The 25,513-nt window shown below is 42.3% G+C and overlaps 1 protein-coding gene across 1 annotated transcript in view; it reads left to right on the top strand.

Annotated features, from left to right (window-relative positions):
• GLG1 (golgi glycoprotein 1) overlaps positions 1-25,513 on the top strand; it is a 91,885-nt gene that overhangs the window by 48,123 nt on the left and 18,249 nt on the right. The window contains exons 4-11 of the mRNA XM_005152261.3: positions 3,071-3,286; positions 10,657-10,860; positions 11,498-11,569; positions 13,730-13,913; positions 15,719-15,933; positions 21,335-21,456; positions 21,989-22,090; positions 24,100-24,253. Of these exons, the coding sequence (XP_005152318.1) occupies positions 3,071-3,286; positions 10,657-10,860; positions 11,498-11,569; positions 13,730-13,913; positions 15,719-15,933; positions 21,335-21,456; positions 21,989-22,090; positions 24,100-24,253 (1,269 nt within the window). The remainder of the gene's footprint in view (positions 1-3,070; positions 3,287-10,656; positions 10,861-11,497; positions 11,570-13,729; positions 13,914-15,718; positions 15,934-21,334; positions 21,457-21,988; positions 22,091-24,099; positions 24,254-25,513) is intronic.

The raw sequence follows: 25,513 nt of genomic DNA, 5'->3' as shown, positions 1-25,513 counted from the left end.
AGTGGAAGGTGTCCCTGCCCATGGCAGGGGGTTGGAAGTAAGAGAGCTTTAAGGTCCATTCCAACCCAAACCATTCTGTGATCTTAATGATACAGAGTTTTCATTTGAGAGGAATGCACAAGGATCTGAGAAATTGAGTGTCGGCAGCAGCCTGACTCCACAATTCGGGAATTAGTTGTACAGTCTTTTTCTTCATGGCCTGCTAGAGTTCTGCTTCCTCCTCTCAGCACTGACTCAGCTGTTGTGAGAATAGCACTAATGGGAAACCATCCTTTAGTATAAGAAGAGATCAAGAAAATGGTTAACACAAGAAGGCTAGAAGATTAAACAGTGGCAGGAAACCAGCTTGTATCAAAGGGTTATATTGTGTTTGGAGTTTCCCAAGTAGCTCCCAAATACAAACAATGTCAAATCTGTTGAATCTCACTTTCCTCCAGTCATAGGAAAGATTGTATCTCTCTGTTTTTTGTCATATAGCTGCTGCAGAATTTTTACAACCAGGCATTCTTGAAAATGTTCTTTTAATAGTCTGTTTAATTACCACTCATATACAGTGACAGTCTAGCACTGCTGTAAATGATGCCCTCTAAATCTGGGACGTGATGTCTAAAAACAGTGGGAGAAGTATATAGAATTTTAGCTGTACATTAACCATCAGCGTTTCTCTTAAAATCATGTTGAATGATGACATAAACTTCTGATATTTTGCCATTTGGTGAGTGGCTTTTAGTTAAAAAAAGTTGGGTAAGGAACGATAATCTCATGTGTTTGCTCTTTTAATACTTATACTGAGGCAGGTGCATAAACCATCCCACCAGTTTCTTAAAGGTATTTCTACAATACTCTTTAAGATATATACTGGGCATATGCTGCTAACATACAGTGTCAGCCAATTAATATTATTCTTTAATTCCCACTAACAGGTAGGTGTTTTCCTGCAGGCTGACTAAGCTCTGATTTTTAAGTACTGCTTTGTATTAAGAACAGAACACAACTAGAAGAGTAATTTCTAGTAAATGTCATGTGGGAATTGGTGACTGCCCCAACTGATTATGTTCTGAAAAGTGCACCTTTAATTTAATCAGCAAAATACAGATTTAAATTTCAACTTTTTTTCTTCAACTCTAGTGATTTTTGGAAGTTCTGGCAGTAGTTTTAATCTAGAATTATAGTTGGCTACCAGATAATGGTGGTTGCTTCAGAATTCGCCAGGCAATAATGTGATCACTTGGGTTTTTCACACAGTTCGCTGGCTCAGGCCATGGAGCTCTGAGGCTGTTTCCAAAGCCAGGCTTTTCCAAAAACAGCATGCTGCTGTTGTGCTGGTTTGGCTCACAGTTCTTGAGCTGAAGTAGGGCCAAATCCAAGATGCAGCTTTCTTGGAGAGAGCTTGCTCAACTCTCTCCCTTTCACCCTGCAATGACTCACATGTGTTTTCACTTCAAAATGTGTTATGCCTTATTTAGAACAACTACATTGACCATAGGAAATATGTTTTCCTAGTAGTTATGTAGGTTAAATACAAAATGTTCTACCAACCTGCAGGGCTATCAGATAATGGTGTTTAACATACTGGGTGTTTTATTTGTTACATAGAAAGTAATGGCCTCATAAAGGCCAGGCTGGACAGAGGTTGGACCAACCTGGTGTATTATTAGGCATCCCTGCCCATGGCAGGGGGTTGGAACTAGATGAGCTTTAAAGGTTCCTTCCAACCCAAACAAGTCTGTGATTATATGATAATCTGCGACAGAGAGATCTGTTTAATTCATCTAGTCAGGCCTGAAAGAATCTGTCACAGGATGCTCTGAGTTAATTTTTGTTTGTATTAAAATAGATCTTTCTAGAGATGGCTCTCTAGTTTTTAAAGTTTTCCAAGTATGAAGATTCCAACTTGGCAGTAGAAAACTGGTAGAATGGTTCACTACTTGTTCCCTTAGTGCTTCCCTTGCTCGGTACCTGAACCCATCTGGGTTACTGATTGCCATGGATCTTCCTTTAGACAGATGAGCCCTTCAGTGTTTGTACAGGAACAAGTCTTTGATGTAATCAAGTCAATACATGTACCTATAACTGGAAAAACTGTCACCTCTGAACTTTAGTGTCTGGCTGCCAAGTGTGCTTTCTGCATCATTAGGGCTGCAGCTTTCAGCATGCTCCTGAGCAGGGCACACCGAAACTGGGCAAATATTTTGACACAGGCTTCTCAGGGTTAAAAAGAGTGTAATCTCAGTACTCCATGGAGGAAGGCATTGCACTACTCCTCCCACAAGATTCCTCTCACAAGAGCGTCTTTAACTGGTAAGTAGCCATGTTTCCCACTTCCTTGGGAAAGGCTGTCAAAACTGCCTGCATCTTTTACTTCTAAAGGTGATGATTTTGGCCTTACTGTCTGCTCAGGGCAGGCTGTGTTTTATAGTGGGACTTGTATGTTCATGTGTGCTGCTTTTCAAATCCCCACACTGCTTGTATTTGCTGTGATTTTTACTTTTGTTTTAGGCTAAAATGGTTTAGTACCAGGAGACAGTTCCTACAAAGAGCCTAATAAAAATGGATTTGATGTAGATTTTCCTTTATAGTAATTTTCAACTTCCAGCAAGTTATAAACAGTTCAATAAATAATTGTGTTGACTTTTGAATCAGTCTCACTTCTAGCCAAAATGTAGTCTGCAAGGTCAGGTGGCTAATGGGGGTCCAAATATGATTTACTGATGTTGTAGTATGCTCACTTTTCTAAACAAAGGTTTGTCAAACTAGCATTTTTCCTACAAGTCCACTTGATTGCAGGGGCTCCATGTGATTATTATGAAAGATGATTATTGAGCAATAGGGTGTATAATCCTCAAGGGTGCTGTGTTTGCTTTCTCAGACACTGGCACCCACGAGGTATTTCACATTTCTGAGCTTACTGAAAACCAAACTAAAGCCTTGAGGGTTTCTTTGCCAAATGATTTTGAAGCTACAGATGGAAGTTTCTTTGAGGATATTTCTTTTTTTATTTTTTTGTAAGAGGTTTTATTCAGGAGTTGCAGCTATTGTATTTTTATTCTTTCTATTTTTTTAATAACAGATAAAGGAGTGTGCAGATGAACCTATTGGCAAAGGCTTCTTGGTGTCCTGTTTGGTGGATCACAGAGGCAACATCACTGAGTATCAGTGCCATCAGTACATCACCAAAATGACAGCCATTATCTTCAGTGATTATCGGTTGATCTGTGGCTTTATGGATGACTGCAAGGCTGACATCAATCTCCTGAAATGTGGCAGCATTCGACCTGGAGAAAAGGTATCCAGAGAACATGTAGATTGTCAGTGGGCATGTAAAAGTCATTTACTTAAGGGAACTTGGGCAGGGACTCTGCAGTAGTGTTATTGTCTTACTTGGAGCTGAGATGATAGAAGGCATATCTCATCTGTCTGAAAAGGGTGATGGCCTGATTCTTCATAGTTCCTTTTTAATAGCTGTGCATTTTCTCCTCTCTGAGGGACTGCTGTTCAGAGATGACTTTGATTTGTCTTTCCTTTCTGCAGTACAGGTGATTTGGTAGGTAGATGTCTCTTTGCTCACACTCTGTCAGGTATGTCTTGTGATACCATGGATCCAAACAATAGATATAAGCAGGCTTATAGATATATTGCTAGGCTTATTTCACAGTCTGGTTGGGTCTGACTCAGGAGGGTTATCAAGGTATTGTGGCCTGTGCTGTAATCCTTTTCGCTTTTGCAGGCTGTAGTCAATATGCTTGGTGAAAGGCTTTCATCTATTTGCTTGCCCTTTTCCCTTCCCACCTGAAAATTGCTGAAGGGCACATAGTACCTACTGTCATGTTTTAGTAGTACAGACTTACTAACTATGCACTGGTTTTACTAAATCAATGTTCTTTTGCCATATGAGACTTAAGCAGAGGTTGATGCAAAAAACATTTTGGTGACTAAATGTGGTGGTCATTTGCAAGGCACTGTCTTTCCCTGCCTTCCTCAGTTTAGCTGAAATTTAAATACTTACTAAAGGGTACATTGGAGTAGATTATGTGAGCACAAGCCAAATCTCACATAGCAGAGGTGAAACCAGAGTCAGCAGGCTGGTGTGCCTCATTGTGTGTAACTCACTGGATTGGCTGCAGAAGTTAAGATGACTGAAGGGTGAGGATGGCAGAGGTGGCCATAGGCACAAGGTATCTGGGAGGAGAACGAGTGCAGCCTTTGGGTCACTGAGTTTCTGTGGGATAGCAAAGCAAACCACTAACCCAGCTTTTCTGGGGTTTAATGCAGTGTATGCATATTCCTTGCTTTCTTCATACCCAACCCAGAATATATTGCCTTGGTGCATGAAAGCATTGCAGCCTATCATATGATGTCTTTTGTTATGCTGTCATCCATGGCACTTGAAGCAATTGAAGTGTTTTATACTGCTATGGAAACAGCTATAAATGGCTATGCAAGTATTTCTTTTGTTGGTGTTCTGTTCTCTCTCTTTTCTGCTTTGGAGAAATCTAATTTACTCCCATCAGATGGTGGTTCAGGTTTTATTTCCATGCTATAGCTTCTGAGATTTGCCTGTAGAGAAGCAGTCATTACCCTTTTGTGTAACTGAATGTAACTGTGAATTTAATAACTAGGACCTGGACACCTGAGGAGGAAGATGGGGGAAGAAATTAATCTCTTGCCTTTTTTTGCTGGAAATAAGCACTGCTAGACCACTAACTCCAGCCACACCAGGTGGCTAGTAGATTGCAGTATGATAGCTTCATCATAGTGACTGGGATAAACTGGCATTTTTGAATATAAAAGCACTTCAGTAGGTATTCTGGAATTACACTGCCTCTTGAATCCCTTCTAGCTAATAGTTTTCCTTTTCTATACTTCCTTTTTTGTTTTAGCTCGCTTTCTACTTCCTAATTAAGTTCTGTTCCTGCTGGATTGTTGCTTATGATATGGTGTTTTCTGTGCTTTCTTTTCCACATTTGTTGTTGGCTTTCTGCTCTCTAAAGCTTTCTGGTCTCCAAAAGCAATAAAATTCAGCTTAGAAGTCTTGATCTTGCTGTAGACCTCATTTTGGTGCACATAAAAGAAAGGCTGCAGATGTGTCATTTGAAAGCATTAAATTTTGTAACATGCCTGTGTTGTGGAGTTGCTGTGGGTTTCAAGTTAATGGAGAACTGTTTAATAGCAGTTTCGGTCACCTTTCTGGTTGGCACTTGTGCTTTATAACAAATTTGGTGTCCTGGTATTTAAATGCTTTGCCTTCTTGCAGTGGGATCTAATTTGAAATTGGTAATTGTGATGGAGTTTTTTTTCTCAGGCTGTGTATCAGAATGAGCTGCTTTCCTGGTCCCAGCAGTGTCAAATTGGCAAATAGTGTGTAGTTACCCAGGTACTAGGTTTAGCAGTCATGTCCAAACTGGAGTAGATTATTTTCCATAATGAAGTCAATTGAACATCTGGTGTTCTACTTTACCAAATAATAGCATTTCTCAGATTCAAAAAAAAGACACATTAGGAGACCATTGTTTTCTTTCCTTAATTTCCATACTGAAGTGCTTTGAGTACAGTTGCTCTCACTTTTTCCCTAGTTGCATGGAATTACTAGACACAGGGGGAAATAAGCCTAAATGGGAAGAAGTGTTAACGTTCAGCTCAGTCTGTTTCCTTAGTGCAGTCTTACAGCAATGTAAGTGTGAGCTGAACTACTTGCTAGTCTAAGAGCCATACCCACAACTCTGGTGTCCAGGTTAGCCAAGTAGAGTGCTAAATGGAACCCTGACACATCTGCAGGGTGGAGGTTGAGGAAGGGGATTCTCCCTTCTGCTCCACTCTGGGGAGACACCCCCCTCTGCAGTTCTGCTTCCATCTCTGGGGCAGCAAATGCAAGAGGGACATGGAGCTGTTGGAGTGAGTTCAGAGGAGGCCATGGAGATGCTGTGAGGGCTGGAGCAGCTCTGCTCAGGGACAGACAGAGAGAGCTGGGCTTCTTCATTCTGGAGAACAGAAGGCTGCGGGGACACCTTGGAGCAGCTTACATTGCCTAAAGCAGCTACAAGAAACCTGGAGAGGAGCTTTTGAAAAGTGCCCTCAGGTGCTGGACAAGAGGCATGGCTTTAAATTGATAAGGGAGGAGATTGAGATGAGCTCTTAGGCAGAAGTCCTTTCCTGTGAGGGTGCTGAGGTCCTAACACAGGTTGCCCAGCAAAACTGTGGTTGCCCCATTCCTCCCAGTGTTCAAGGCCAGGTTGGATGGGGCTTGGAGCAACCTGATGTAGTGGAAGGTGTCCCTGTCCGTGGCAGGGGGTTGGAACTGCGTAAGTTTTAAGATCCTTTCCAACCCAAACCAGTCAGAGACTCTATGGTTGTACATTCTTAAATGCAGTCGGTGTTAGTCTATAATTAAAGCCCGAAAAGATAATTTCTCTAAACCACCATTTGCAAAGTCCCATCTAGAATCTGTTTGGCCAGTAGCATAGCTGCCTTCATGCACTTGTTAAGAAATTGAAAGCTAGGACTTCCTTAAGATAGCTTAGCTAGTTATCACTAGCATTCAGGGGCCTGATCTGTCTGAAAACAAATCCAGATTCAGTCAGTAACAGTGTCAGGTGGGCACAGGAACACTAACGGTGTAGCAAGAAAACGTGTCACTGCTTGGAGGTGGGAGGAAAGGGAAGGACAGGAGCCAGCAGTGTTGACGTGTGGGTGTTTCTATTTCTATTAAGACTGATGTGTTTGGAAATTGCGATAACACAGGGCAGCAGAGTAGCCAGTGCTGCAAGATGACCTACCAAAATGTAAAAACTGTATTTGCAGAGTAAGGCAATAAATTGGTCATTTCATGGTGGGTCCCTGAAATGCAGTAGTAAGCATTCAGGATCCAGCATATGGAAATCTGCTTTGATTACATGCTTAGAAGTAACTTTCCTTTAATATATAATATGACTGACCAGGATTTGAGACCCATGCTGCAAGAAACTAGGAAACTTCTGGTTTTCCTAGCAAGAAAAGCCTACCTTGTGCCTTTCTTGCTGGTGTGCAAGGAGAGGCTGCTAGTGAGTGAGGGTAATCATGGTCTGTCCTGCCTCCCAGCTGCAACTTCACTGGACTGGAGCAAAAGCCACCAGAGTAGCTTAAAAAGGGTTGTTTTCATAGAATCATAGAATATTTAGGATTGGAAAGGACCTCAAGATCATCTAGTTCCAACCCCCCTGCCATGGGCAGGGACACCTCACACTAAACCATGTCACCCAGGGCTTCATCCAACCTGGTCTTGAACACTGCAAGGGATGGAGCATGCACAACCTCCCTGGGCAACCCATTCCAGTACCTCACCACCCTTACAGTAAAGAATTTCTTCCTTATATCAAGTCTAAACCTCTGCTGGTTTAAGTTTCAACCCATTACCCCTTGTCCTATCACTACAGTCCCTAATGAATAGTCCCTCCCCAGCATCCCTGTAGGCCCCCTTCAGATACTGGAAGGCTGCTAAGAGGTCTCCACGCAGCCTTCCCCAGGCTGAACAGCCCCAACTTTCTCAGCCTGTCTTCATACAGAAGGTGCTTCAGTCCCCTGATCCTCGTGGCCCTCCCCTGGACTTGTTCCAACAGTTCCATGTCCTTTTTATGTTGAGGGCACCAGAACTGCACACAATCCTCCAAGTGAGGTCTCACGAGAGCAGAGTAGAGGGGCAGGATCACCTCCTTTGACCTGCTGGTCATGCTCCTCTTGATGCAGCCCAGGATACGGTTGGGTTTCTGGGCTGTGAGTGCACACTGAAGCTGGCTCATGTTAAGTTTCTCATTGACCAACACCCCCAAGTCCTTCTCCGCAGGACTACCATGAATTTCCTTTTTGCCCAACCTGTAGCTGTGCCTGGGATTGCTCTGACCCAGGTGCAGGACCTTGCACTTGGCATGGTTAAGCTTCACAAGGCTGGCATCAGTCCACCTCACAAGTGTGTCAGGGTCCCTCTGGATGGCATTCCTTCCCTCTAGCGTATCAACCGAACCACACAGCTTGTTGTCATCTGCAAACTTGCTGAGGGCACACTCAATCCCACTGTCCATGTCAGTGACAAAAATATTAAACAAGACCGGTCCCAACACTGATCCCTGAGGAACACCACTTGTTACTGGTCTCCAGCCAGACATTGAACCGTTGACCACAACTCTTTGAGTGCGACCATCCAGCCAGTTCTTTATCCACCGAGTGGTCCACCTTTCAAACTGATGTCTCTCCAATTTAGAGACAAGGATGTCATGTGGGACAGTGTTGAATGCTTTGCACAACTCCAGGTAGATGATGTCAGCTGCTCTACCCCTGTCCATCACTTTTGTAGCCCCATCATAGAAGGCCACCAAATTGGTCAGGCAGGATTTCCCCTTAGTAAAGCCATGCTGGCTGTCACCAAGCACCTTGTTGTTTTTCATGTGCCTTAGCATGCCTTCCAGGAGAATCTGCTCCCAGATTTTGCCAGGCACAGAGGTGAGACTGACTGGTCTGTAATTCCCCGGGTCATCCATTTTCCCCTTCTTGAAAATGGGGCTTGTATTTCCCTTTTTCCAGTCGTTGGGAACTTCACCTGACTGCCATGATTTTTCAAATATGATGGCCAGTGGCTTTGCAACTTCATTCGTCAGCTCCTTCAGGACCCGTGGATGGATTTCATCAGGTCCCATGGACTTGTGTACATTCAGGTTTTTAAGATGGTCTTGAACCAGATCCTCTCCTACAGTGGGCCCAAGGTCTAGGTTTTCACAGTCCCTGCATCTGCCTTCCAAGACTTGGGTGCTGCAGTCAGAGCCTTTGCCAGTGAAGACCGAGGCAAAGAAGCCATTCAGAACCTCAGCCTTCTCCAAGTCCTGTGTAGCCAGTTCTCCTGAAAGCTTCCGGAGGGGCCTACATTGTCCTTAGTCTGTTTTTTAGCCACTACATACCTATAAAATCCCTTCCTATTATCTTTAACATCCCTTGCCAAGTTTAGCTCCAATTGAGCCTTAGCTTTCCTAACTTGGTCCCTAACTACCCTGACAACATCCCTGTATTCATCCCAGGCCACCTGTCCTTGTTTACTCCTTTTATAAGCCTCTTTTTTCTTGTGAATTTTTCTCAGCAGCTTCTTCAGTCATCTATACTTGCCAACTCCTCAGCTGTAACTACTGCCTGTGACAGACCACAAGGATTTGCAGAGCAGGATTTGTGTTTGGCATGGTTATGGATAAATGGCAGTTTTAAGTAGTGTGGTGATCATACTGCAAACCTCTTTGTTTCCCTTTGGTTTGAATCCTGAGTGGAGTGTTGATACATAATGATATTTCTTCAAAGATGCTGATGTCTGGCCAGCATGTGCAGCAGGCCAGTTTCCACTCAAAGACAAGCAAACAAAAATAAGGAGCTTTGCGGTGCGTGGGTTTGTGATTTTTTTGTTTGTTTGTTTCTCCCTTTTTTAAGGGGGAAAACTACTTTTAGCCCTTTTAAACCAATTATACTTACAGGTTGTGTTTTCAATGCTGTAATCATCTAATTCTGCTTGTGGTCCAAGTATAGCAGAGTTGAAACAGGAATCAAAAGCTGCCTGCCTGAGGAGACATGTTGGAACAGAAAGATTCCGAAGAGTTGCGTGGCTTTGCATAGTCATGGTCATATTTTATGGAGACTGCAACAGCAATGGATAAATCTACTTTGGCAGAGTGAGCTGCCTACATGATTACTGTGAATTGCAGGTTAAGGGAATCAGGTGATGCAAATAAGCATGCCTTGTGTATGCCTTCAGGTAGTCTGCTAGAATTTTAGCAGCAACAACCTCTCACAGCAGAGCAGCATAAATTAAGGTTGTTTTCACAGGAAAAACTTTCGGAAGCCTTGAGAAATCTGTTCCACAAGAGTTCTTGTTTATTAGAGGAATCAGACCTTCTAGAGAGGTACAGAGGGGGTATGCTTCCCTTTCTAAATATGTAAAAAGGATGTAGGAAGCTAAGCAGAGCTTTGGCCAGCTTTGCCTTGTCTTTTCTGGGCTTCCATACAAAGCACAGGCTCTCTGTGTGTGTTGGCAGCCACTTCTTGTAGTCCAGACTTGTCTTCAGGCTGGCAGGACAGTGAATGTGGTGTAGCAGAACTACCTTCTCTGAGACTTCATCTGCTCATGAATGCTTTGAATTTTTTTAATACTCATAATGGAAGAATTGGCCCTGAGAAGTGTACTGTGGTCAGTGCTCACTTTTGACCTTGTAAGCATCACTCAGTTACCACTACCCAAACTGAAGCCTTTCCTCAGCATGGAGGAGCTATGATTTTTTTCTCCCCCACATTTGCTCCTAATGTGATGCTGTTGCCATGGTGCAGAGAGCTGTGTCAGGTTCAGGATAGCCTGACCATTTTGATAAACCTCTCTGAGCAGCATGGCTAAGCAGTGATAATCACAGTAAAACAAACCCGGAGCACTGGAGGGGGGATTTCATGGTGACCATCAGTAGGATGATGTATGAAATGTGTAGATAGTACAGATATTAACTGTTGCCTCCTCTGAATGTAAATGCAATTTAGGCTGAACTTCTGGAAGCCTCTGTGTAGACAGACTGTTTGTTGCTTAATTTGTGGTGCTTATTCATCATCACAGCCCGCTGGATTGTATGTGTACTTGGTAACACATATTATCTTTTTCTGCTCATATAGGATGCCCACTCACAAGGAGAGGTGGTGGCATGCCTGGAAAAAGGCTTAGTAAAAGAGGCAGAGGAGACTGATCCTCGAATTCAGGTGTCAGATCAGTGTAAGAAGGCAATTCTTCGTGTAGCTGAACTCTCTTCTGATGACTTCCATTTGGACCGACATCTCTACTTTGCGTGTCGAGATGATAGAGAGCGATTTTGTGAAAATGTGAGTAGTTTCCTTTTACATTCCCTTCTGCAGTAATACATTAAAAAAACCACAAAACTCCATTGGAAGCAGGAAAGGAATGGTAGAGCGGAGCCTGAGCAAGGTGTAATACTGAAAGCAGACACCCTTTAGCTGTCACTTTACAATAAATCCAGTATTAAATTCACTCACCCAACAAACAATTGATATTTCCTGTGGGTAAGTGAACTGAATTGGCATATATGGTTTAATGGGCATCAGAGCTGGGATAACAGGGAGTGGAAGGACTTGAAAAGGGAGGAGGAAGCAGCAAAAGTAACTGCTCCCTTCTGCAGTGGTGAGCTGTTGCAAAAGGTTAAGCCTGGCCTCACTGTTTGCATCATTCCTTATGCCTGGAGCTGGAAAGCTGCATTGTTCAGTATGAATTAGCTTGTATCAGCTGAGCATGTTCTTACTAAAAAGGTGATGAACATAACCACTTTTTTTTTTAATACAGTAAAAATTTTTTTAAAAAATTGTAGAAGCTGTCCCTGCCATTTGAAATGTTAACTTTAATATATTTTTATTTTTTAAAAAATCTCTTAGTAGTGGTTTAACGTGCTTGTTATGCATTACAAGTCTTCTGTTTAATGATAAATGTTGCTGTTCTGTTTCACAGACTCAGGCTGGGGAAGGTAGAGTCTACAAGTGCCTCTTTAATCACAAGTTTGAAGAATCAATGAGTGAAAAGGTAGGTATCTGTCTCTGTCTTGGTGAGACAACCCTAATACAGAAATCTTCAAATCATTCATCAGTCTGGGCTACATTATTCTTTCCTAGTATTGAGGAAAATCCATCATCTATGTGGCTGGATGACTGCTTTAACAGATGCTTTGACTTTGATGTGTTTATGTTTTCAGCTATGTGCTGCTGGCTTGAATTAATTTTACGCAGGTTATAGCCTTTAAAATTAAGTATTTAAATAAAGCTTTTGGGTGGGTGATTTGCAAAGGTAGATGTGGAGCTCAAGTAGTAGCACTGTAACTGAGTGCTTAAAGTAGAAGTCACATCATGCTGCGGTAAGCCTTGGATAAATGCTGTCATAACATACAGATTAGAAACAAAATGCCCAAGTTCCTCAGCACAGAAAGCTCTGTGAGGTTCACTTTTTTTATCTTCCCTGACCCTGTCCCCATCCCACCCCCCCAAGGCTATGAAACTATGAAGCAGTAAATTCTGTAGGAAAGATGCACAATTCAGTTGCTAGTGTTTTTCCTGAAGATGCGTTTTTTGACAATTAAAAAATTGTTCTGGAAAACCAGGCCCAAAAGGAGTTTGTATTGGTGCAGGTGTTCTAGGAAGGCAACAATGCTGTCAGTGATTTCAGAACCACCATCTTGGTGTTTGGGATTATGTGAATTTATATCATCTGTCTGAAAGGATATCAATATGGATATCTGTGAAGCTGTCCTCAGAAAAGCTCTGCTGAAGGAGCCTGATGCGGAGGCCTGGAGGCCTCAGATCGATTTCCTTTTCTTTAAATGCTTTAGCTATCTGAAAGCTTGGTTCCAATTAACAAATTCAAAACCGAGAGTAATCCCTGAGAACTTGAAACAAAGCCTCATTTTATACAAGCGTATGACTGAAATGGACTTTTATTTTTGCTTAGCCTCGTTATGTTTGTACATGGCTTTTGAGGGGTCTTTTCCATGACCATCTAGGATAGGAATGAATGATGTTAAGAGGAAGCTGTGGCAGAAGTGGAGTTTGGAGAGCAGGAGGAACACAAAATCTGGTTCTCACTCTTATAGCTGCCAAGGTTGGACCATCTGCAGTCACGAGTTTTGTAGGAGCTGTTACCCAGTAAAAAGTCCCTCCTTGCTGATGGTATTGGCTGCTGCAGACACATGTAGCCAACAATAGCCGCCTGGTGGGTGACTTGCTTTGTGTAATCCCTGGTGTATGCAATCTTCCCCTGCTGTGGGGGATGAGGTATCTATGAGCCTGTATCTCCCTCTGTCAGGAGCTTTAAGTCTCTCTAGTCCTAAGAGCTCAGTCAATGGCACATCAATGGGAGCATGAGGGAGGGGATTGGAGTATCTTGGGGTAGGGCTTTCCAGGTCCTGGAGTAGGTATGGGAAGAAGGGGGAGAAAAGTCATAAAACTTTATGTAAGGAATTGCAGAGGGCTCTGTAGGGCTTATCTGATCCTTGTGCCATAATTGCTCCCTGCCTTCCCCACCCTACACAGGCACAATTTTCCTTCCTTTCGAATAGGCCATGAAGGGACGAATTTGCTTGAGGTATTCTGAATTATATGCCACCATCAGATTTAATTTTTGTGTAATTTAAACCAAAAGCTACTAAGTGTAGCAGGCCCATTTTGGGATGAAATTTAAAAGGCTGTTCTTGCACTTGCTGGGCTTGGGTTTGGGCATAGTGCATCCTTGTGAGCCTCGCCATTTGTGGAAGATTCCTAGAAATTCCCATGGTTAGGCTGTTTTATCTACTATCATCTGTTGGGCACATTGCAGAACAAATCCAAAGAACATGCTAGTTTGTCAATGTGACTGGAAAAAGTTGTTTCTTAAGGGCATGGGGTGAGCACAGACCACAGCTGGGATGAGCATCAGCAACTGATGCTAGTTCCTGAGAGTGAGTCACACTTACGGCCAGAGCTCTCCCAGATTGCTGCATGAATGTGCAGTTTCAAGAAGAGCTCTGCAGAGAGCTGCTGCCTTTAAAACCATTGATCTGTTGACTTCAGTGTGCATTGTCTCTATGAGACAAATGAAATTTAACTGCAGTCCCACTTAAGTGTATGAATTTTAAAGCAACTTGAAAATATAGCAGATCTGACTCTCTTCCACTATGTGGAAGCTCATCCAGCCATCCCAATGTGTCTCCTGCAGTGTCGTGATGCGCTGACCACCCGCCAGAAGCTGATTGCCCAAGACTACAAAGTCAGTTACTCGCTGGCAAAGTCCTGTAAAAGTGATCTGAAGAAGTACCGCTGTAACGTGGAGAACCTGCCCCGGTCTCGCGAAGCCAGACTTTCCTACCTGTTGATGTGTTTGGAGTCTGCAGTGCACAGAGGTAAGTGGAGTTTAATCAAGAGAGATGCAGCTTGCTGGGACCTGGATTTTAAGAGTTTCTCCTGGGCCTTCAGCTTCAACAATCAATTACAGTATTCTCCTCCAAGCAACCTCCAAACTTTGGTTCAGTGACAAGTTTACTCATCATGAGGCTTTAATCACTGCTGTTGTACAGATCAGAATAGCTGAGTAAATCTGTGGTGCTGACTGCTATTGTGTAGACAAGTTTAAAATGCGGAATATCAAATCCCACTTGGGTGTGTAATTGCAAATCCTTCTATTCACCATGAATTCAAGGAGCTTTTTTCCTCCTTTATGTAGTAAGCATTAAATATGCTATTGGGATAAAACACGGGATAGACAACCTGTTTATCATCACTCCTGGGAAGCCAGGGGTACTCAGTCCTCTGCCTCTTGTAAGTGATGTTCTCTCCTTGCACTTCAGCAGTTTGGGTAAATGTCTTACTTTCTTTAACCCTATTTTTTTCCTGTATAGAAGGAAGGTAAGTGTGAGAATATTTTTGTTCATGTAAGTTAGTGAAAGCTGGAGATGTCATAACAATAGTGGCTGTCCCAAAGGCATTAGAAGGCCCTATGCAGCAGGACCTATGCTAAAGGTTCTCTGAAATTAGCAGAAGATGTGAAATGACATGTTACAGCCACTAATCTGCACTACAGAGTTGTTTGTTTTTTTTCCCCTTGGGGTGCAACTGAGCAGTTGCGATGCAGCAGCAGGGCTGCATGCTGCAGTGCCTCTGTCACGGGAGGGAAAGGCTGTAATGCTATAAGCAATCTGTGCATTTTGAGTTTGAATAACTCATTGCTTCTGACTGATGTGGAAATGATGTGTCCTGTTTGTGGAAGAATTGTGGGTGGTTTTTTTCCCTTCTCCCTGCAGTAGGGCAAGTGTGTTCCTGAATTACATGCAGAAAACTGCTGTTCAGTTATGAATTTCTACTTCAGTTATGAATTTCTACTTTACAGTGGAGTGGATTGTCCAGCATGTGGCTTATGTAGAAGCATAGCCTGGGAGGAACACTTGTTATTCCACCCACCTCCATGTGTCTGTATTATAATGCCTGGGAGCCCCTGTTGGGATGTAGGACCTCTGTTGCATCAGGCATTGTACACACTTGTGATAGGGGCTAGGAAAAAGCCAAAAAAGGCATAGGAGAAAAGCCAACCTGTTTTGATTAAAAGGAAAACCAAATTGTCTCCATGGAGACAGTAGGAAAGCTTATAGCAGGTCTAAGCATTTATTAAAGCTAGATTTCTGTGCAAACAGTGGGTTAGATATTCTGTATGTACTCTTGGTAACATATTCTATTCTGATTCTTGGCTTCTTGAGAAAGTATGTGCTGTTGCTCTAGAAAACTTTATCCTCGGAGAAAATGTTCCAACCTGCTGTCCAGACAAACCCTTTGCCCAGTTGCACGCCAAGCTGGTAAGTTACCAAACGTAACTTCCACTTGAAGAGTGAGTCTTTTGAGCACACAGGGAAAAGCTGACCTGCAATTTCTGAAGCAGCTCCTATAACATGAAATCCAAAATGAGGTTCTTCTAATCTTTCAGGAATCCTTTACTAAAACTATATATTGAATCCATAGACTGGCTATATTTTAGTTAAATGATGGTGCTATGCTAACAACTGGTTTAATTCCCAGCACATCTGGTTTAGCACGTTTGTTGCATTCTGATGTTACCCAGAGTGTGGACATCATCCTTCTTCCTCCAGCATGATAGCATAGGTCAAGGAGGCCTCTGCTGAGCCTTAATACTGAATCATGATGTGTTCTCTTGGCTCAGGTCGGCAAGTGAGCAGCGAGTGCCAGGGGGAAATGTTGGATTACCGGCGCATGCTCATGGAAGACTTCTCACTGAGCCCAGAAATCATCCTAAGCTGTCGAGGGGAGATAGAGCACCACTGCTCTGGTCTGCACCGGAAGGGGCGCACCCTGCATTGCCTGATGAAAGTAGTACGGGGCGAAAAGGGAAACGTCGGCCTGAATTGCCAGCAGGCGGTAAGATCGTGGAATCCTAGAATGGTTGGGGTTGGGAGGGATCTTCAAAGCTCATCTAGTCCAATCCCTTGCAATGAGCAGGGATATCTTCAACTGGATCAGGTTTCCCAGAACCACATCCAGCCTGCCCTTGAATGTCTCCAGGGATGGGGCATCCACCACCTCTCTGGGCAACTTGGGCCAGTGTTCTACCACTCTCATTATACAAAATTTCTTCCTCACATCCAGCCTCAGTCTCCCTCTTTTAATTTAAAATCATTACCCTTCATCCTGTCACAACAGGCTCTGCTAAAAAGTCTCTCCTCATCTTTTTATAGGCACTGTAAGGCCACAATGAGGTCTCCCTGGAGTCTTCTCCAGGCTGAACAACTCCAACTCTCTCAGCCTTTCCTCATGGGAGAGGTGCTCCAGCCCTCTGGTCATTTTTGTGTCCCTCCTCTGGACCTTCTCCAACATGTCCAAATCTTTCCTGTACTGAGGACTCCAGCTTTTCTGTTGCTTCCTTTCTAGGTTGCTCAGTTGGTAGAAGCAGATTTGTCCGTTAACGTTTTGTCTTGCCATGCTAAAGGCAGTCTGGCTATGCTGGGTACCAGTGCATCTTGGAGGCAGTTGAATAACTGTTGTGGTATGAAAGTGTAACTTGATATCTAGCAACACATTAGTAAGGGAGGGGGGCAGGATGGGGTGTGTGTTCCCCCTCAAAAAATACATTTTGGATTGTTTTGCTATGGATTTTTTACTGGCTTTCCAGTAGTTCTTCTCCAGCAGCTCTTAAGTCATGGAATTCTCTCTTTGGTGCAAGATGTAGCAAAACTTGCTTTTTTAATAAGTTTTAAAACATTCTGTCTCCTTCCCTTTTCCCCTTATGCCCTGTCCTTGGAAGTGCACTAAATCTTATCAAAGCATCTTTCCATTCAGTTTTATTTTTGCTATCTTGTTAAGCTTAAATGATGGAGATGGGACTTTTGGGCAGGTAGGTGCAATGTACTGCTGCATGTTGTCATCATTGTAGCCTCCAGAGGAAATGTTTTTCTCCAAAATACCTTTTTAAAATAGGATAGTTTTTCTTTTTTTCAACATACATTTTAGCTCAGGTGCATCCTATTTGTAGTCTCTTTAAATTGAAAACACTAAATAAGTGTTTGTTCAAAACCATGAGTGATTTTTAGTGGGATTTTTTTTTTTGTACTTAATACCTGCTTTTAATGGCCTGTAGCTTGGAAAAGTGACATCAATGCCAAAAATGGCTAGGGAGTGTTAGTGCCCTTGCAGGAATGCAGGGAGATGTATGCTCTTCACCTCCTGCAATACACAGAACCACCATAGTCCATTTTCAGTGACAGTGGTGCTTAAAGCCTTAGCCTGAAACATTGCTGGTTTGTGTATGTAATCAAAGATAAATGAATATCTGTTTAAATTTTTGTAAGGCACAGGGTGCTTTTGTGGTAGAGCTTATTTCTGCATAAATACCAGGTGTGCTGGTGCAGCTGCAGGGCTCAGATTGGTGCAGTTTGAGTCATTTCTGCGGTGAGCTATAGTGCATGACTTATGCTGTGCAGTGTTCATGTGAAGGGCTGGACACTTATTTCTATTTAAATACAGAATTGAACTTGCTGCCTCACAACTTGATTAACTGCAAATTGCCAGAAGATCAGCTCATTTTGGGAACAACTTCCTGATCATGAAGTGCGTGTTCCGAACAAGTCAAAAGTCAAGGCAAGGGACCCTAAAAGACAGATGAGATTTCACACTTCAGGAGGAAAATCTTGTCTGTAGAAATCTATAGGGTTAATTTTATCAGTTCTCTTATACCTAGGCTGCTGCTTTGTTTTTGTACAGTAAGTTGATACAATAGCAGGGATTGTCCATGAGTCCCCTTCCACATTAAATGAACTTTGTTCTATTCTCTGTGCAAAATATAGCAAATTAGGTGTTGATTTTATACAATATGATTGGTTTGTCAGTATTTTTATGGGAAAGAGGAAATAGATGATTTCAAGAATAGGCTAAACCTTCCAGTGTTCCGGGTTCCTGAGGACTGGCATGGTGCTATTGTATAGCTGCCTACAGCTTCTGAGGTACTAAATCATTTATTGTTTGCATTTTTGTGTTTAACAGTAATGGCTGCCTCAGCTGTTGCTGGGTTTGTTCTGTTTTGATTTATTGTGTTAGAATGAGCTTCCTGCTCATAGGATAAGGCCCCTATTATTTGTACTATGGATGTACTTCTATGGGGGCGTGCATTTTATTAAGGAAAAAATATTAACAGAAGGAGGTACTACTTCTGGAGCATGTTTTCCTGTGTATAACAGGCTGCTCTTTGCTTTGGGGATGCATATACAACTTGGATACATTCCAGTCATTAAATGGTCTTCTGCAAATATCATTGCTATGCTGTTCTCTGAAGATGGAGATCCTGTGTGGTGCTGTAGGTCATCCAGCAGCAGATATGCAAGTCCCTGGATTTTGTGAGCATCAGCCCTTAAAAAGGTCTACAGCTGCACTGGCAGTTTTTGGCACCTGTAGAGTTGCTTAGTGCAAGTAATACTTTATACTAGAGCTGCTGGCAAACTGTTTTTGAAATACGTGGTTTTTATGTTGCTCAGGTTTCATCTGGTTTTTTCTTCTTTTTTTCTCTTCAGTCCCTTAAGCATGTAAAACTATAATCACTACTAAAAGTGCTGTTATTTCTGCATTCCATTTCTAATGCAGCTCATAAATTGATAGTTGTCAATTTATCTGCGTGTCAGAATAAAGGTTCAGAGCATTATAAAGTTTATCCAACTGCTTTTCAGCTTGCAAGGGTTTGTTGTGGGAGGGGGGGAAAATCCTATAAAGCCTTCACTTTTAGCAATGGTGCTGAGTTTTATCCTTGTTCCTGTAGACAGGGCAGTTGGGTTGCTGCTGCACATCTTGCACATGATTGAGAATCAGGACTGGAAATCATGCAGTAGTGCCCAAAACAGGACAAGGAGAACTGGGAGGTGATCTGATGTTTCCAAGCTGATGTCCATGGTGTGCTTTGGCCTCTTCCACTTGGTAGCTACAAAAATAGCAGTTGAGATCTTTGGAAGAATCCTGCCTACATAGTGCTCTGGTCAGTTTATTTAAGCTGTGTATGTAAGAAAGTGTCAGGCTTGAGGTTTTATTCATCCATTGGTCCTTGAAGGAGTTATTCCCTTAATGGTACTTGATCCCTTTTTATATGTAAACATCTGACACCAGATGCTATCATTTTATGTGCTGAGTATTGGCCTCTATTGTATGCAGGCTTTGTGTGTACACCAGCAGAGCAGATGGATTCTTTTCCTTCTCCCACTGCCCTTACAAAGTTTGTAAAGAACATACCACTTCATAGAATCCCAGAATGGTTTGAGTTGGAAGGAACAGAAATTAAGTGTGTCAGGATGTTAGCAGTGTAGACCATTTGATGCTGGAGTTCAGCTGCTTTCTAAGCAATCTCTGTCTTACTTTTGGTTTTTCTTTTTTTTTTTTTTTGGTTGTTTTTTTTTGGGGGGGGTGTTTTTTCTGTTTTTTTTTGTTTTTTGTTTGTTGGGGGGGGGGGGGGTTGTTGGTTTTTGGTGGGGTTTTTGGTTTTTTTTTTTTTTGTTTGGTTTTTTTTTTTGGCTCCAAATTTGTCAGCTACAAATGTTTTCCTGTCAAGTGATGGTACCAGTCTGCCCTATGTCAGTCTTTGGGAATTCACAGCTTGGTGGCAGATGTAATGGGGTTGACTTATGCACCAGAAAACTATAGATTGAGATTTACCTGAATTCCCTTTCCCTCTCCTAGTAGGTATTTCCCAAACCAATGTTCAGATGCCAGGGACTTTGAAACTTAGTGCTGTGGATGTTAAATTAGGTTTCCTTATTAATAAGAGACAGTTATTTTTCTGAAGCTTCAATCAGAATAACTTTTGCAACTAGAAAAGCCATGATGAAACTGTTCATACTGTATTCACCTGCACAGTTGAAAGGATTTGGAAGTCACAAAGGAAGGGCTGCTGGGATGTCACAGCTTCAAGTTGGCAACCTGCTCTCTAAATCTTTGGGAAGTTTTTGTTTTCATCTTTCACTTATACTGTTACTTCTCTTTGTCGTGGTTTAAAACCAAGTCACACAGCTTGCATGGTTTAAAACCCCACCTCAGTCTCCCACAGCACCACACACTCCTTTTCCCCCCACCTCCCCACTCCCTGAGGGATTGGGAGGAGAACTGAAGGAAAGTAACTCCCACAGGTTGAGATAAAAACCAATCCAGTAACTAAGGTATAACACAAATCACTACTGCTACCACTAATAAAAACAATGATAAAGGAAATAACAAGGAGAGAGAATATGATACCACCTGCCGAAACAAGCCCAACCCGGAAGAGAGCTAACTCCCCCCCTTCTGGCCAACTCCAGTTACCTCCCTGAGCATGACATGCTGTGGTATGGAATACCTCTTTGGCTAGCCTGGGTCAGGTGTCCTATCTCTCCTTCCTCCCGGCTTCCCCCCCTCCCTGGCAGAGCATGAGCTCAGAAAAGGCCTTGGACAAAACCAAACATTTGAGCAGTAACTCAAAGCATGCTTGCTATCAGCAACCGTTCTCAGCCCGAAAGTCAAAACACAGCACTGCACCAGCTACCAAGAAGGAGAAAAAATGACTGTTACTGCTGAACCCATGACACTCTTAAGCAGATAAAACCTGATGCCCTGCTCTTAATTTACACACATATATATATATGTGTGTGTGTGTGTGTGTATGTATGTATATATATAAATTAAAAAAAATAGTGTACTAAAGACCAGACTGTGGTTGACCTTGCTTCCAAAAGCTTGAGCAAGCATCCCTGAGGAAACACTACTTCTTGTGGCAGCAGAACAGGACCTTTTATCCAGTATTTCAGTAAAACTTATGCGACCTCTCCAGGCAATTAAAAAAACTGTTTTAAGGTTTGTTTGTAGTTAGACAGCTGGTCTTCAAAGATTGATTTGGGTTTCAGTTGTAGATAATTTCCCTTAAAATATGACAAATTTGGTACCGTCAGCCTTACAGGATGAAGTTGCCGCCATAGCATAAGATGGATCAAAAATACAGTAGTCAGATTTTTAACAGGTCTGTTTTGTAAATCAGTGTGTAGGTGGTCCACGTTTACAGTTGACCTTCAGCATGCAACTGGTCTCATGCTGTGTTCCTGGGCTACTTTGTAATGGGAGTCCAGCACTGCTGAACCCTGATTACCATGTCTGGCAATCGAGCTTGCAGTACAAGCACTTCAAATAAACAACTGTCAAGCAGAGGCCACACCTGGTAGTGTTGTTATTGGCATAGTATTGCCATGCTGTGAGGTTGCAGGAACTCTTGTTCTGATAATTTTGGTAATTTGTTTTCTTGTCCGCAATTTGTTTCTCCCAGCTTCAAACACTGATTCAAGAAACTGACCCTGGCGCAGATTACCGTATTGACCGAGCACTGAACGAGGCCTGCGAGTCAGTGATCCAGACTGCCTGCAAGCACATACGATCTGGAGACCCGATGTAGGTGGCTCTGGGTTACAACAGATTTTGGTTTCTCTTGGGCACCCATGGAAGTTGTGTGTTTCACCAGTATACATACTAAAACTTTTCCAGAACTGGTAGACTCCAAACTAGCAATTCATACAGAGTTGGAGGTGCTAACCGAGCTCTGTCTTGAGCAATATCACAAAGAGAAGTAACAAGCCTTGAAAGGCCAATTGAGCAAACTCATACTACAGAGTCGGTTGTCTCCTTTATCTTTAGGTCTGATACCTACTGTCTCCTCAGCCAGACTTCATATAGAACCTTCCTTACAATGTTGTGGTTTATCAGACTTGCTGAGATAATTAAACCAATGGAATTTAAGAGGGTATAAATGTGGTATACAGTTCTTTTAGATGTAATCTTTTTGAAGGAAGAGAAAGATCTTCATGGTGTTTCTACATCTTATCTGTGGCTCAGTGGAAAGGCTGATTTGGCAACGCCAAGTGTTACAAGGAAGCTCAGTTTGATTATAACAGTCTGTTGCCTATCTGCTTTCTTCTGTTTGCAGGATTCTGTCTTGCCTGATGGAGCACTTGTATACTGAGAAGATGGTAGAGGACTGTGAGCATAGGCTCCTGGAGCTCCAGTATTTCATATCTCGTGACTGGAAGTGAGTACTGTAAAACAAGATTTATCCTCCCTTGATGCTTGTAATGTTTGTATGCATTAGTAGTTCCATGGAAAACCATACAGCTTATGCTTGTTCAAAAGAAGACTTTCAAGGATGCCAGGTCTGTAGGGCATTAATGTGTGTCTAGAACAGCAGAAGCAAAAGATGTTTAGAAAGTGTGAAGCCCACTTAAATCAGATACTCACTTGTAAATCATGCAACCCTAAAAATGGTCAGGTTTGAGCTCTGACATCCCCTGCATCCTTAATTAAAAGAATTTGCTCTGGCCATACTGAAGTTAAAGGTTGTGTTTTATCAGTTTTGTCTGCTCTGAGTGCTACAATATGGGACTTCAGAAAACCAAGCTACTAAGTGTAATAAAAAGGCACTGTGCGAAAGGCTCCCTGCTTCCATTTCTGCCTTTTTTTTCAAATTCTCTAGGTGTGATTACAGCCTGTAGAACAGACATAAATCCCTTTAGAGCACTGCTTGTCAAACTTTCTCATAAAAAAATCTGCAGTTTTATATATATACAGACCTCCTTGTATCTCTGTGGGTTAAGACAAGAGTATAAGTTTGATAAAACATAGCTGGTGAGGAAAGAATAAGTGTTCGGCTTTTCTTCTGAAGACTGAGAGGTGAGGAAGTAAGGTACATGAAATGGGGTTACTGCAAGAAGTAGAATAACTGTTCTTGGTGACCACAAGGAGTGTAAGGCAGGAAGTCATGGGCTTCAGTTACTGCATAGGGTATTCAAGTCAAACACTAAGAAAATCTGACTCACAGCTGTATCTGCAAGGCAGCACTGCCAGTACTTAGGAGCTGACATGCTCTGTGAACCTTCTGCTTTTGAAATACCTTGGGCTTTATGGAAGAGAGAGCTTAGGGCTTTGTGGCTGTTTATTTATTCATCTCAATAACTGTCTCCATAGGTAAGCAAATTTTCCTCCTCTTCCTGTTTCCCTTCATTGCTAGTTCTCCTGGCTGTACCATGTTCCCAGCATAATTCATTGCTTGAGCCAAACTTAAGTGATTAGAACAAGGAAGATTGGGTGTTTGTGTTTTTCTGAAAGGAAAGATAATTGTAATTCATATTGCAGGCAGGGCAACATTAACTCATCTTTCTTGTTTAAGCACTGTTCCCTACAACTGGCTTATAAAAGCTGTTTTATTAACTGTGTACCTAGAACTGATGCATGAAGTAGGAATTGTTTTCTTACTGTTTTTATTGTTATCTGTATAACTGTGTCTGATTATATCAGTTGATGCTTGCTTTCTAAAGTGTTGCAGAAATCCAAAGTATCTGTTCTGGATATTTGGCAATATCTCACCTAGCTTTAATGTAATTAGACATCGTCTTAAAAGATCTGCACTTGCAATTTTCTTGTATGCAAAAGCAAGGGATGCCGAGTCTTTAGTGAGCCCAATAATTTATCTCAGATTTTTATGAAACTGGCTTTTTAAAATGGCATCGGTACAAAGCACACACAAGTATTTACACAATGAAAACATGACACATACCTGTCTTACTGCTACCTTAGGACATCCCATAGATGATGTCTTTGTTCATGTGTCAGCATTTGGCTGGCAAGCTGCAGAAGAGAATTCTAGAAGATTTAATCTGTAATAAAAGATCTTCCAAAATTTGTTTGCAGGATTAGGGCGTTGACTCCAAATGCAGTGACAGGCATTTTGCCACCTGTTGATTGAGGTAGAATCCTGAACTCGTGTGGGTTGGAAGGGACCTTAAAGTTCATCCAGTTTCAACCCCCTGCCACAGGCAGGATGCCTTCTACTAGAGCAGGTAGCTCCAGGCCCCGTCCAGCCTGGCTTTAAACACTGCCAGGGATGGGGCAGCCACAGCTTCTCTGGGCAGTTGGTTAGACACTGCTGCTGAATGATGTAGTGATGTATGAAACTTGAGTGGATTTTTCTGCCTCAAAAGCATTTAGGAATATGAAAACCGTTAAAGGTTTGAATAAAATGCTAGCGATAACTTTTCATTGCAGATTGGATACAGTCCTTTACCGCAAGTGTCAGGGAGATGCCTCCCGTCTCTGCCATACCCACGGCTGGAATGAGACTAGTGAGCTGATGCCTCCGGGGGCTGTTTTCTCCTGCTTGTACAGGCATGCATACCGCACAGAGGAACAGGGAAGGAGGGTAAGTGCTCCCCTTTTTCTTTGACAGAAAAGCTGCACATATGTTTGGAAGTTGGACACACTGTGTTAAAACTGCAAGAACTCACAAAGGTTACTTAAAAACATTTACCTGTAGGTCATACTTGCACTGCTTCAGATGCCCAGCTCTTGAAGTGTGTTTTCTTGAAGGTGTCTGTTCTGGTAAGACAAAATAGCCAACATTAAGATGTGACAGTTGCCTGCAGGGGAAACCGTGTTGACAACAGCTGGTGTATGTCTGTTTAGACACACTGCAAGTCCTCTCCCTTGTCTTTCCAGAGGAATGTGGTTCCTTGTGGATAGCTAGCATAGCAGCAAAATTGGTTTTATGCAAAGAGGAGTTCCAAGCCCAGCTTTCCTAGGCTATTTCTAGTTAAATTTTGATTGGAGTACAACTTCAGATTATATCGCATTAGATTATTTCTATCGATATAAAGCACCTTTTCAGTTCTTTGGAAAATACTGTGTGGGTGAATGCGCTTATGCTGGCTTTGAAGAAGACACTAGGGATCTGACTTGCTGCCTTTCAGATCCACCATCATCACATTTGTTTGGTTCAGAGCTACTCTTCCCAAGTTTGCTACCCTCTCGTGCCTTTGTCAAGGCACTCCCCTGAAAGCAGCTGGGTACTCTGTTCCATTTCTTCTGGCACTGTGGTGTGCCCAGCCCCTAGGAGCTGGTGGATTTATACAATTTCCTGACTTACAGATTAATTTCTGCAGCTTGATTAAAAACATCTTTTGTGGCAGAGGTCAAGTATTGATTGAAAGCATCTTTCTTTAAGGAATATTTTTTTAATGCAGTTTCTTATTCTGCTGAGTTGAGACTATTTTAATTTGGTTTTATGTTTGTGCTGACCAAAGAAAACAATAGCCCCCCTGCAAATTATCTATTAGAGAAGAAAAGACTTTTGAATTTTTTATTTTTTCTTGTGGAAAAAAAGACTAAGGGAGCAGTTGTAATTTTGAAATTTAGCCTTTGAAAACAAACTCACCCAGTGCTGTTGCACAAACTCTTAGGTGATTTGCAGTGGTTTGCAGTTTTTAAATGTATGAAGTTTTCAGCTTTGTCCAGTGCATTTAGGTCTGACAAGCACCATACCAGTATCTCTCGATTTTATACAACTGGTTTCTTCCACAGTCTTGCAAATGCTGACTCTGATGTGTGGCAGTAGGGATTGCTGAGAAGAAATTACAGCTGGTCTATATTGTCTTGTTCTGGGCTTCCCTTTTGGTATTGAGGG

The sequence above is a fragment of the Melopsittacus undulatus genome, chromosome Z (genome assembly GCF_012275295.1).
Source record: "Melopsittacus undulatus isolate bMelUnd1 chromosome Z, bMelUnd1.mat.Z, whole genome shotgun sequence".
Taxonomy (NCBI): Eukaryota; Metazoa; Chordata; class Aves; order Psittaciformes; family Psittaculidae; genus Melopsittacus; species Melopsittacus undulatus.
This window is presented reverse-complemented; position numbering and strand designations above follow the sequence as displayed.